At 40.2% G+C, this 12,803-nt stretch overlaps 1 protein-coding gene across 1 annotated transcript; it reads right to left on the bottom strand.

The window, feature by feature from the left end:
* Nucleotides 1–886: 886 nt before the first annotated feature.
* Nucleotides 887–10,576, bottom strand: CHRNA3 (cholinergic receptor nicotinic alpha 3 subunit). The gene is made up of 6 exons (XM_074966071.1): nucleotides 10,261–10,576; nucleotides 8,135–8,274; nucleotides 7,998–8,042; nucleotides 6,273–6,382; nucleotides 3,878–4,889; nucleotides 887–2,098 (listed from the first exon to the last, which is right to left on the bottom strand). Exons 1-6 carry the CDS (start codon nucleotides 10,337–10,339, stop codon nucleotides 1,970–1,972), a joined length of 1,515 nt encoding a protein of 504 aa, XP_074822172.1. The 5' UTR covers nucleotides 10,340–10,576; the 3' UTR covers nucleotides 887–1,969.
* Between the last annotated feature and the right edge of the window lie 2,227 nt (nucleotides 10,577–12,803).

Genomic DNA, 12,803 nt, shown 5'->3' with positions numbered 1-12,803 from the left:
TCATCTGTAGAGTAACTTTCTAGGTTGTACAGAGTATATAATTACACTCACAAACAGGAGGAAAAAATGCACATTGCCATTTTCTGGCCTTCAATTTACAGGTACATGTGATTGAAAAGATTCTAACTTATCTCCTTTGTGTATATAGTTACATGTAATCAGACATTAACTTGTCTTTCTTTGTTGTTATAGTTCATTTCAAAAGTAGACGTCTAATAAGGTATCTGATTTGACCTGTGGTATGACTCAACTTTTATCTTTTCTAGTATTAAGGTGCATCAGCACCCTAGTACGTTGCCTGTGAGTGGTGACACAGAACTTGTTTTGGATCTCCTCTCACATTCATATTTTCTTCATTGCTTCTGCTTACAGTTGTAGTGCGCACATTGTTTAGTTACTGTGGTCATGTTGTATGAAAATGAGAGCAATAGTATGGACTGGATACCTGGTTCTAACCTCCTTGCTGCTAATGTTTATTTCCCCTCTTGCTTCAATACAAAAATGAAATTATGCTGTATTTACATTTGAGCTGATTGTCAGGTTCTAATACAACAGGGCCCCAATCCTGATTTAAGTAACATTTTTTTGTAAAATGGAGAAAAGCTTTCAGTCACTTCCATAATTTTTATGTATTACATAAAGACAAAATCGCTCACACCACAATTATTGGCCTCAAATTGCTGCTCTAAGCGTTTTAAAACCAAATAATTTCTAATAGATCCCCTACTCCTGGGTCTGTGCTTCTGTGAATTACTGGGGGTCTGAATGCACCAAACAGTAGCTAATGTTACTCTACACAGAGTGTCATGCAACCAGAATAACAACTACGTTTTGAAACTACATAATTCTGTTTATTTTTCAAAAATTTTATATAACTACTTCCACATTTCCATGAAATTTCCAATTTTGCACAGAGAGAACAATTCACATTTTTACCAAGCGCCTTCCCCGACCCTTTTAGTGTACTATATTTATCTTCATGCTCCTGTTTAAGTATCTCTACAGTTATTGGTAAAAACATATGGGATGTATGTATGAGAAGCAGTTCTACTACACTTTACAGGAAAATTTTATATCTACCTACCTTTTGTTTAAGTACTTGTCTATAGCATGTGAAACAAAACTATCCTGTAATATCTTAATTCCTTCATGTGAGCTGTTTGTCTCCTCTGATGTGTGTGTGTGCACGCGCGTGTAATGATATTATTAGATCTGAATAACTTGACATTTTGCTAGCAATTTTGTTCCGTTTCCAAAATGGGAGGTGAGCAGAATCATGCAATGGCCACTTTGCTACCTTAACATAATATCCAGCTATAAATGAGTTGGCCTTGTTCTAAAGTAACTTACCCACTACTTGTTCCCCTCAAAACCTGGCATAATAATGGGTACATCATATACCAACAAGTTGCATATTAGTACAGCAATTCAAGAGCTACAGTTTCTAAATGGCTATATACTGGAGTGGCTTTATGGCACTAGTTGTGATCTTGCTCCCAGAAGAATTGTACTGAAGCATGTCGCATCCTGGAGGATATAGCACTGGACATGAGTGTTGGAAGTAGGTCAGGTAACCTAAATTCTTCAGCCTTTTGTCAGTCCTCTAAACATTCCTGTGGAAATGCTGTGATTTCCAATTTCTGTTGGACATGTCTATATCATAAATGCTTTTTAACAAACACTTCTGTGAATTTTTATACGCTACCTTCCTTTTCCCCAGCTCTTGTAAGGGATATCTGGCAATAGTCTGGAGAATATTACCTTCAGATTGGCTGTCATTACATTTTAAAATCAGTTAAAGCTTTTCACATTTATAATGAAGCTTTGCTGGGTGAAGCTTAATGAGTCTACAGACATCTTTTATTCTACTAATAAAGCAGTATATACAGAAGCAGCTAAAGTAACAAAAAAGAGCATAAAATGTTTGGTCAGCAAACAAATTTCTTTTACAACAGAGTATTTTGAATTCCTACATTTCATCTCCAGCCATCAATGGTTGTAAAAACAATCCCGCTGTTCCTAGAATACATACCAGAATAAAAACCCACAGAAAAATGCGATCAATTACCATGGCAACATACTTCCAATCATCCTGAATCTGAAAAATATAAACACAGACAAATAAGACAGGAAGCAGGCATGTTCTGATAAAGGTAAAGTTTACTGATCATTAAATTGGTTGGTAATATCAGAACTCCTTTCTGTGTTCAGCAAAAATGTACATGGGAGCTCCTCCATGTATAGAATGTTTCCTCTTTCATATGACCACAACTTCGAACCTGGCTTTTGAGGCAGCAGAAATTCATCCATCATTCATCCAAAAACATTCAGGCCAAAAACAGTGCAGAATTAACTTACTATCTCTTCATCCCCCAAATGGTTTGATTCATTATGGCTGAAACTTGCTTTGCATGAGTTGCAGAAGCTATCTTTCTAAATTAATTCCAACTTTGTAACACTATTTTAAGATAATAGAACTGTCCCTTTCACTAAACACACAGGGGACATATGGCCCCTCTTCCATGGGGACAGAAATTTGAAGGTGAAAGAGACTTTATAGAGGGAGCTCTTTCAAAAGTCACTTGGGCACCTATGTATCTAAGTCCTATTGAAACGCACCATTCCTGTTGAAGTGGTAAGTGCATGGGCAGATGCAACTTAATTCATCTGTCAATGACTTCAAAAGCTTCTCTTGACATTTCTTACAGTTTTTAATACTGTATTAGAAAGCAAGATGCTTATGTATGATGTAAAAACTTTTCTCCTTCATATACTGTATCAAGACTGGAAAAAAAGCTTTCCAGAAGGAGTGGTTTTTACATTGAATGATTATGTTGATAACAAGAAATAAAATGATAAATGGCTTTGAAATAATGCATAACCTTAAGTTAATGTTGGAAATAAATGTTTGTTAAATAAGTATCCTAAGTAAAGCTAAGCTTAATAAATTTCAATCTTTACTTCAACTTTCCTAGATGAACACAGCATATGTGCATACTTCATTCTTGAATGCTATTATAAAAAATAAGAACAATGCATTTTACTTTTGATGTAGAAAATAGATTTTTCTAGAAAAGAACCATAATTCTTAAAGCTGAGGGAGATCAAAAGAGCATATAGAACACATGAGTCCTGAATAAGGCCCAGATTCAACAAAATACTTAGGCCCAAACTTAATTTAAGCAGGTGTTTGAGTGCTTTGCTGAACATGACCTACAGGTGGTAAAGATAATGATAGAGTGGCTGCATATGAGTTACTTGTATCTGCTCTCTGTATGACTGAGAAGTAGTGATAACCATCAGAAGCTCTCCTGGCTTATTGAAACAGAAAAATTGTGTGAATTTAGCACTTAAGAAAAATGCCAAATTGAGAGCCCTGAACTTCGCTGTTCTGTATTTGTACACAGAAGGAGTTCAGCATGAGAATTATTATCAGGGAAAGCCTCACTACAGGTAAGTAAATATTCATTTTACGGCAGTGGTGACTTGCCCAAGGGCACACAATGAGCTAACTGCGGTGCTAGGATTTCCCAAGCTCTCATTCTGACTGCAAATCTTGTGCTTGTTACTCCCTCCAAAAGAGTTAATGTAATAGATTCCACTTTAGCAGATGGGTTGGCATTGGCAGTAAAAGGAGTTCAGTGCAACACTGTGTTTCCCCAATATGAATTTCAATCCACTGATTGATTCATGGCCCCATACACCTGTAATGTAAACAATGTGGGTTATTTGTATCAAGAAATTGTGAATTGTTCTGCAATGTTTTTATGAAAGGTATCTGGGATGTTTACTCCTACAAAAAAAAAAAAACACACTCCGACACTCATGGTAAATAATGCCTGTAACCTCAGTAACTAATGCTGAAAGTTGTTCTTACCTCTTTGGCTTCATTCTGCATTTTCATATTCTCTGCAATGTATTTGACACTTTCAATTGCATCTCTCATTTCTGGTGACAAAACTGAAAACGAAAGCGGAGCATCTACCGATTCATAGCTTGTACTCCTTGTAAGATTGCCACTGAAGTCAGAAAACTTTATTCGTTGACACCAACAACAGCTGCATGTTATATCTTGACATATGAAGCCATCTTTGCAGCATTTGGTTTCAGAGCTGCTGAAGCAATTTAAGTCTGAGAGCTCAGCACTGTAAAGCGGCTTTGGCTTCTGATTCTTCTCTTTATCACTGGCAGGCCTGGTCATAAACATGATCTTGGGAAGTAAGTTCAAGAAAATGGTCTTCACCCACTCAGGCATTGTGTGCGTCTTGGGTGTTCTATAATGCACATTAAGTACAAACACAGTAATGACAATGGAAAGAGTTACAAATATCATGGTGAAGAGGAGGTATTCTCCAATAAGTGGGATCACCAAAGAGGTAGAGGGGATGGTCTCTGTGATCACTAGGAGAAATACAGTTAAGGATAAAAGGACTGATATGCATAGTGTCACCTTCTCACCACAGTCTGAAGGCAAGTAGAACACCAAAACAGTTAAGAAAGAAATCAACAGACATGGGATAATCATGTTGATAGTATAAAATAAAGGCAGGCGCCTAATATAAAGAGAATAGGTGATATCTGGATATACCTCTTCACAACAGTTGTACTTAATGTCATGTTTATATCCAGGAGCTTTAATAATAACCCATTCTCCACTCTCCCAGTAGTCTTGGAGGTTCATTGTAGAGCCAATTAAAACTAAGTCAATTTTAACTTTATCATAAGACCAGGAACCAAACTTCATGGTGCAGTTTTGATAGTCAAATGGAAAGTAGGTCACATCTATTTTACATGAACTTTTAAAAATAGCTGGAGGTATCCAGGTCACTTCTCCTGTGTATTTCAAAAAGGCCTTTGTCTTGTCATCAACTTGGAAGTCCCCAACTGCACTGTAAAAATAAACCAGGGTGGAAAAAAAAGATCACTTTCATATAAGAAAAGGTTAAGAACATAGGTTTATGTATATACAGTGACTCTGGATTCATGCACTGTAAGTGAGCAAATGCACACTTCAGCATTCCAGCAGTAATGTTAACTGTGCTAAATTGCATGTGTAGTACTAGATCCATGGCTGATGTAAATAAGCGTAGTTCCATTGTCATCAGTGGAGCTACATGGACTTACAACTGCTGAAGATCAAGATGGTAGTATTTTCTACTCCTGTAACCTGGCTAAATGTGATCCATACCCAAGGCAGCAAACTTGAGCTCTTTTGTGTCAGAACAAAGTGATGGACAAGCTGATCTTCCTTACTGTGCTTGGTTCACTCTCTCTCTCCTCTCCATCCCCACAGTACCTTGCAGTATCACTCCTCTAAGAAAGCAGGAATTCAGGGCTCCTGCCACAGCTTGTCACTGTGGATGCATGGATCAGAGCAGGGCCATCTCTCCACCCTGTTCACAATCACATAACATCCCTGTGGCAATTTCAGCTGTTTTTTACATGGAAAAGTAAGACTGGGAAAGCATTTTTAGCTATTTACGTGATTAGAAAACTGCAGAAGAGAAGAAGCCAGCACCACATGACCAGCCAGCTCTTCATGGATCTACCAGCATGTGCTGTACAGACCACAGTGTGGGAACTCCTGTACTGGAGAGTGTTTCAAGCATGTTTCACTGAGGCCAGCTTCCCTACATAGCGTATAGCCAACGTATCATCTCAGTAACACATTTGATCTCCTACTGACGTGTTGGAAGCAAAAGTCCTAAGTGTGTACCAACCCTGGGGCTTTTCTATAGTTATATTTAATGCTGTGTTGATGTCAGATGGGTAGCAATTTTAACTGCAAAAATGTCTGGATCTAATACTCCCTTTCAATGAAAGGTCTGAATTACTGAAGAGTTTCTCATCTGTAAATGAGAGGAAAGTTGTGTAGCAGAACTATCTGCTCCTTCTTATTGCCAGCCTTGCATATAGTTCCAAAAACAATTATAGAAAGAGTGGGGAGTAGAAGGAGCACAGGGATGCAGAGTCTAAAGTTTCCTGTCTGTTTCTCTTATTAAAATGTGTGTTTTCAATTTTTAATACTTATTAGCTCAACAGACTCCAAAAGTATTGATGTTCACCAGAAGCAGTGATTGGGGGGTAGTTCTACTACTAGAGAAGTAACAGTTTGCAATATATACCGCAGTCGCTGTGTATTGCTACCCGGGTTTGATCAAAATCTTAGGTCTTTTGTAATAGTCATGGGAATGCTCAATTTTTTTTTAAAATTCATGGTACAAAACCAAAACAAATTAAGAGTAAAGGCACTTGATATGGCATAGTCTTACTTGTTATATAAGACAATGTCTGGCTTCCAGATCCTATCAGCTGGAACTCGAATAAACTCAACACCTCCATATTCCTCTGGATTCCACTTAAGTTTGTAATCATTCCAGATCTAATCACAGAAGAAACCAAACTTCATTAGAATTACAAAAAGACCCATCTCAAATTGTGTCATCAGGGCTGTGAAACTCCCTCCCCTCACCCCCCAACTGACAAAAGCGCCGGTGTGGACACCGCAGTACCTGGCCAATGGGAGCTGTGGAGCTGGCGCTGGGGGTGGGGGCAGCGCGCAGAGGTTCCCTAAACTCCCCTCACCTAGGGGCCACAAGGGGACATCGGCGGGGGGTGCAAAGGCTCGGGGACCAGTGTCCAGCCTGTGGCTCAGAGACTTGCTGCGGGCCAGATTAAAAGAAGCAGCGGGCCGCATCCGGCCTGTGGGGTCCCCATTAGCCCGAGGCCCTGGGCTGCAGCCCCTAAAGCCCCTGCATTAATCCGACTCTACCCATAACAATAACCTGTAGTCCAGTTCAACAAAGATTATAGTGAGAAGAATTCCAAGCTAGGCTTGCAGAGGCCTCACAGAACTAAAGTGCACTAGCAGACATGCAGGGGGAAACTTGCACAGTGTCTGCACTGTGACTGGCTGTAGCCGGTGTAATTACTCTCCACAAGATGAGCTTCACGGAGTTTCCTAGGCCTCCTGCGCTGCTCCAGTGGGTTTTATCACAGGAGGCTGCATAATCATTCAATGCAAATAAATAGCCAGCCACTAGGTGTCAGCAATGGATTAAGGTAAGTGTGGCCAACCCAAATCTCTGCACCAAAGCAGCATAGTACCCTACCAGGCCAGCACCTCTGATGCTGTGATCTTTCCTTTCCTTAAATGCAAGTCAAATCTATACAAATGCTGGCTAGGAAGAATGTCTCAGTATCTTTGAGCATTGGCTTATTTAAGTTTTTGTTTACTTATGCTGAGGCATTTTTCTGTTGTGCTGTTTTTCATGACTGAAAGGATGTTTTATTTACTTTACATAATAGTCACACTTACATAGTAGAAACAGTTTGTATTTAGCAAAATGTTTACCATTTTCCTCCTCTGTTCCTCCCAAAATATTCCTAGGTCAGTTTATCTAGCTGTAAAAGCGGCAGAGTCCTGTGGCACCTTATCGACTAACAGATGTATTGGAGCATAAGATTTAGCTGGTATTCCTTGCTTTTGACCTAAATATTCCTATTTACAAATCTTTAATGTTAGCAGTTTACATTTTTCATTAAAGAGATTGAATGGAAAAATGGGGATTCAGGATGACCTAATGGTTAGACCTTGGAACTCTAGCATGGGACCTCATGGTTACAGGGAAGAACCCAGTGTAGTTGAATGGTGACAGCATGGAGTCAGCAGATCTGGATTCTGTTTTTTGGCAAAATCATTTAACCTTTTTGTTCAGTTCACCCAACTATAATATTGCAATAATAATGCTTTCCCACCTATCTACAGTGCTTTGAAATGTCTGGATGAAAAGTAGTATATAAATGTAACGTGCAGTGTCACTTTTATAGTAGTTAGCTAAATGTTGATATTAATGAGCATTACGCAAAGGATGGTCAGTATAACATTTTGCTTCGCAAATTGCGGGTGGAGGACACAGCAAGAAACCTCACATATTGACATTAAAAGAAAAATTAACTGAGCTGATATTATCAGTGCTGGGATTATATTTACTCACGTGTTTCAGCCACAACTTGGTCTCCATTATCTGGTTCACTTCATCCTGAAAAACACAGCCATGTTGAAAAAGGAGTGGGCCTGTCTTTGGGCTAATAATGTAATACTTACTAGGTTCTGAAAGAAGCCTGTACTCACCACCTTCACCAGCTGTGACATGGATACCTCAAACTGAATGATGGCAGGGTCTGACACGTTCTCCACTGGTCTGATAAACTGACTGTAGTTAGCAAACAAGGCTGCAAACAGTCTGTGCTCCGCTTCTGAACAACTGCAACCTGAAAAGAGATTATGTTGGCTTCTGGTTTTGAAACAACCCACGCAGCTTCTTGTGGCCAAATGCTATTTCCTTTGAAAATTAAATAACCAGACATTAAATCTGCATGATGTTAATTTGGCATTCATTTAAGATGAAAATAGAAGAATAAAATGTAATGGTAGATGGAGATTTTCATATGTCTCTGCAAGTGGAGTTTAAAGGATAATTTAATAAAATCATAGGAACTGGAGCTGAAAAAGCCCTTTTCCCTGGCTCACCTTGTCCCTCAGCACTACAAAAAGGAGTTGGGGTTGAGCAAGGTCAGAGGAAAAAAATGTTTCTTACAAACTTAAGCCCATGAGGAGCTAAAACTACATTTTCTAATATGACCAGCTCCTGGGAAATTTTACTGTCCCAGGAGACTGAGGCTCATTATAGGATGGTTGCAATGATGCTAACAGCTTGCTCATTATAAATAAGGAAACAAGGATTAAAAATTGATTCACCATTTCAAAGGTAGTACATTCTATTTGCAATTGTCGCTTTCTGATGCTGGTTTTGCTATCTGTGGTACCTTATGGCTATAAACTGAAGGTCTCAAAGCACAACTGGGAATCTTCTGTCCCCTAAACTATGCTTCCATTCTCATAGGCAACAGATAAACACTGTGGGAGGCAGACCCTGCCTGGAATTTAGTGGCCTTGTCCTAAAGAGACTCTCTACTGGTACTTGGATGTGATATGCCCAAATCCTTTCATTAAAAAAAGTTAGATCTCTTCTCCATTTATGGATAATTTTATATTTCAACATGGCTGGTGAGACAAACTAACAGTTAGGGCTAAATTCTGCTTTCAGAAACACTTGTGTAAATCTCGAATAGCTACACAGAGTCTGTGATCTTTTAAAATATGACAGCATGACGGCATATAGATTTACATGCAGTTGCTAGGATATGTTTGCGAGGTTTTTTTCCCCAGTCATACTAGGTTAGTATTTTCCAGCAAACAGAAGGGCAGCAGAAGTACTCATCTGCACAATAACTGATCTATAAATTTTCACAAATAAAATATCTACCTTCCGACCTATTCTAGAAGTTCTGTTGACATCTAGTCTGAGACTGGCACAATGTCAGACCACATACAGTTAAACATCCCCACTCTCTACTCATTTTGAAGGCTATTTTTTTCAAAGTCACTAGTAAAGTCACTCAAACCAACACACCAGATTAAAATAGATAGCTTTATACTTTCCTATTTCTGGAAAATTAACTTTTTAGCCAGTAGACTTGCTTTAATCATTTAGTGATATCTCACCTATAATTATTAGCAAGTCAGGAGTCCCCTGGATTAAATATGCCTGAGTCCTTTATGTAGGTGGGTTTTAAGATTCATATTCAGCCTTTTGCCAGCTCCTTCCCAAATGCTGTTGACCAATTTACATTTCCATAACGTGAATTAAATCTCTGTGTTTACCACCACATCCAGCATCCATCACATTGTAGACAATAACTACGTATATATAAACCAGTGTTTCAACATTCTGGTTAAAGTTGCTGTCATCTCAGAGCACCAGTAATAGCAAGAAGGAGATCTTTGTTCTGCAGAGATAAGGTGCACTGTTCAGAGCCACCTTTAAGGCTATCTCAAGCAGCTGTTTGGCATCACCTATTTCTGCTGATGCCCCAGCACTTTAGAGCACATATCCACAGTGAGCTAAACCTAAAAACCACATTGAAGTTTTTGATTAAAGTTTAAATGGCTTTGTGGGATCATGGGACCCATTTGGCATGCCAAATCAGGGCTGCTATTTGTTACGAGTTCACAAGGCGAGATTTTAAAATTGTTTAACAAAAGAAGCTGGGATTCATATGAATCCTGCAGCATGCCACTTATTAGTGCTGAACCTAAGTCCAGACCAATTAAAAACAATTGTACAAAGCCATAACCCATCCTCTTTCTACCCCCTCCTTTTAAAAAAAAAAAGAAAAAAGTCAAGGACCACTCACCTTTAAAGAAAAAGAAAACAGCAACAGCAGCTAGAAATAGAGCGAATGTGCTCCCCATGGCGTTATGAATTACTGTCATCAACAGAGACTGCTGGCGACAAGCTCAGCTGCTAGGATTGCACAGGCATGGGAAATACAGACAGCTCCAATCTTCCGATGTATAAAATCCTTGTATAAGGCAGACTGCAGGACCCTGGAGAACAGTTCTGCACCATGGAGATCCCATTAGCAACGATGTGCTGCCCCCCTTTTCAGCTGTTCATATTGTCATAAACAGAGAGCACTGGAAACACAAAATAAATCGTAGACCAAATAGATGTAGTTACTGTAGGCAAGAAGCAATCATCGATTCATCAGGCAACAAGGGTAGGCAAGAGGCCATTAGTGGATGCATAAATGAGCCCAGTAATTGGATAATGCTAAGAGTTTTTCCAATCAGCTCCTTTACAGGATATGAATCTTTATAGGAACTTTGTGCCAAGCCATTAGAACAGGTTTAATTAATAAAAATCTTATAACTGAACTGTGCTGAAATGGATATTGACATTAGAGACACTCAAATTATCAGTAAACTGAGCCCAAGAGACCAAAACCGCCAGAAGGTGGGTGAAGTAATATCTTTTATTGAACCAACTTCTGTGGGTGAGGGAGACAAGCTTTCAAGCTTACACAGAGCTCTTCTTCAGGTGCACAGTTAATTAACTGACATAGATAAAAATGTGTACCTGTTTGAGGCTTTGTAGTGAGGAGAGCCCCAATCCTGCAGGCATGTGTGAAAGTATTTACTACTTCATCCTGATGTTGCATTTCATCTACTTTAGCTTCACTTTCAGCTTCCTGATGGGGGTGCTCTGTGAGGGCAGTAGTAGACTTGCTCCCCTACTTTGAAATCAATGGGACTACTCACAGTAGGAAAGTTAAGCACATGCATAAGTGTTTGCAGGATTGGGGCCCAGAGATTGACATAAGGTACAGTGACCACAGTTAGGCCAAGAGCTCAGGTTTGAGGTTAAACTAGTTTGGGTTCAACAGCACTGAAATCTCCTGAGAACAGCTGTGCTTGCCAGAGTCCTGCCATCTTGGGTCAGGAAAATTTAAATGTTGGTACCAAATTCAAAAGGGAAGGGAAGGATGCAGCGACTCCAGACTGATTCCACGGAAACCCGACATTGAGGGAGAGGGGCTGGGTTTGACGTTCTGGCTGAGGCCCATCTCTAGCAATGGCTGGATAGTGGCTTAAAAGCTCACTTGCGCCTCTCCTTGGAATTTAACAGGAGACTGTTTCAAATTCCTATGAGGCATCAAATGTACTGATTTTTTTTTTAATTGCCAGGGTTTTTCTTTGTATGCAGTGTTGTAGCAGCTGTGTTGGTCCCAGGATATTAGAGAGAAAAGGTGGGTGAGGTAATGTCTTTTATTGGACCAACTTCTGTTCATGAGAAAAACAAGCTTTCAAGCTTACTCAGAGCTCTTCTTCAGGCCTGGGAAACTAACTCAGAACGTGACAACTAAACACAAGGTGGAACAGATTGTTTGGTGTAAGTAGTTCCTCCATATGTCAAGGGACCATTCAAGGTGAAGAGGTCCATTAACACCCCTCCAGTCATAGGGAGGTGGAAAGCAGCTGGGGGCGGATGATGTTTAAGGGCTTGTTTGTTGAGAGCTTTTCTTTTTAATTTCAGGAATAATTCTCAGGCCTAGGATCTTGCTCCAGCAAAGAACTCTCTCTCCAGGCAGAGAGGGGAGCTAGGGTGACCAGATGTCCCGATTTTATAGGGACAGTCCCCATTTTGGGGTCTTTTTCTTATATAGGCTCCTATTACCCCCCACCTCCTGTCCTGATTTTTCACATTTGCTGTCTGGTCACCCTAAGGGGAGCATACCAATGGAGTGCCTTCCTCGTCACTGTCAGTTCGCCTCCGTGCAGGGCGGGGCTCTTACCATAGCTTTTCCCCCTGCATGACTTTCTCAGGCTGGTTCTTTAAATTTGGCTGAGCAACACCTGGCTTGGAGAGAGGCAGAATGGATAAAGGGGTGGTGATGAAGAGCCCCTGGAGCTGCCCCGCTTAGCCTGGAAGTGAGAGATGGGGCCCTGTTGCAGCCCCCTTACACTTGGTGTGGGGGTGAAGAACCCCAGGAGGAGCGGAGGTGAGGCTTGGTGGGCACTGAACTGATGCAGGGTTGCTTTGCACAGTATTGGTTTGGGGCAGCATTAATTGCTGGGCAGGGGACAGGAGATGTGGCAGTGAGAGCTCCTGTAGCAGGGGCCAAAATCCTCTTACTCAATACATATGGCAGAATAGGGGGCATGAACTGTCACTCAGAGATACAGAGGATGGGAAGGGAGAGTTCAAAAATCAAGACTGACCAAAAAACACAGTATAATCCTTAAAAAAAAAAAAAACACATGATTTTTGGGGGCCAATCTCATGAATTTTTTGGGGGTGGTGAGCTACTCAGGATTTTTTCCTCTTGAGCGTGGCAGTTTTGAGTAGTCCAGATTCTGATCTCAGTTACATTGAAGTCAGTTTTCAGAGTAACAG

Source organism: Natator depressus, chromosome 10 (assembly GCF_965152275.1).
Source record: "Natator depressus isolate rNatDep1 chromosome 10, rNatDep2.hap1, whole genome shotgun sequence".
Lineage (NCBI taxonomy): Eukaryota > Metazoa > Chordata > Testudines > Cheloniidae > Natator > Natator depressus.
Note: the sequence above shows the minus strand (reverse complement) of the source record. Positions and strands in the feature narration are given on the sequence as shown.

Coding starts and splice junctions, on each gene's coding strand:
- CHRNA3 (XM_074966071.1), bottom strand. CDS start 10,339: ATGACAGTAATTCATAACGCCATGGGGAGCACATTCGCTCTATTTCTA. Junction 8,275..10,260: donor TGTTTTCTTTTTCTTTAAAG/GTGAGTGGTCCT, acceptor ATCTCTTTTCAG/GTTGCAGTTGTTCAGAAGCG. Junction 4,890..6,272: donor GACATTGTCTTATATAACAA/GTAAGACTATGC, acceptor TTATTTTTACAG/TGCAGTTGGGGACTTCCAAG.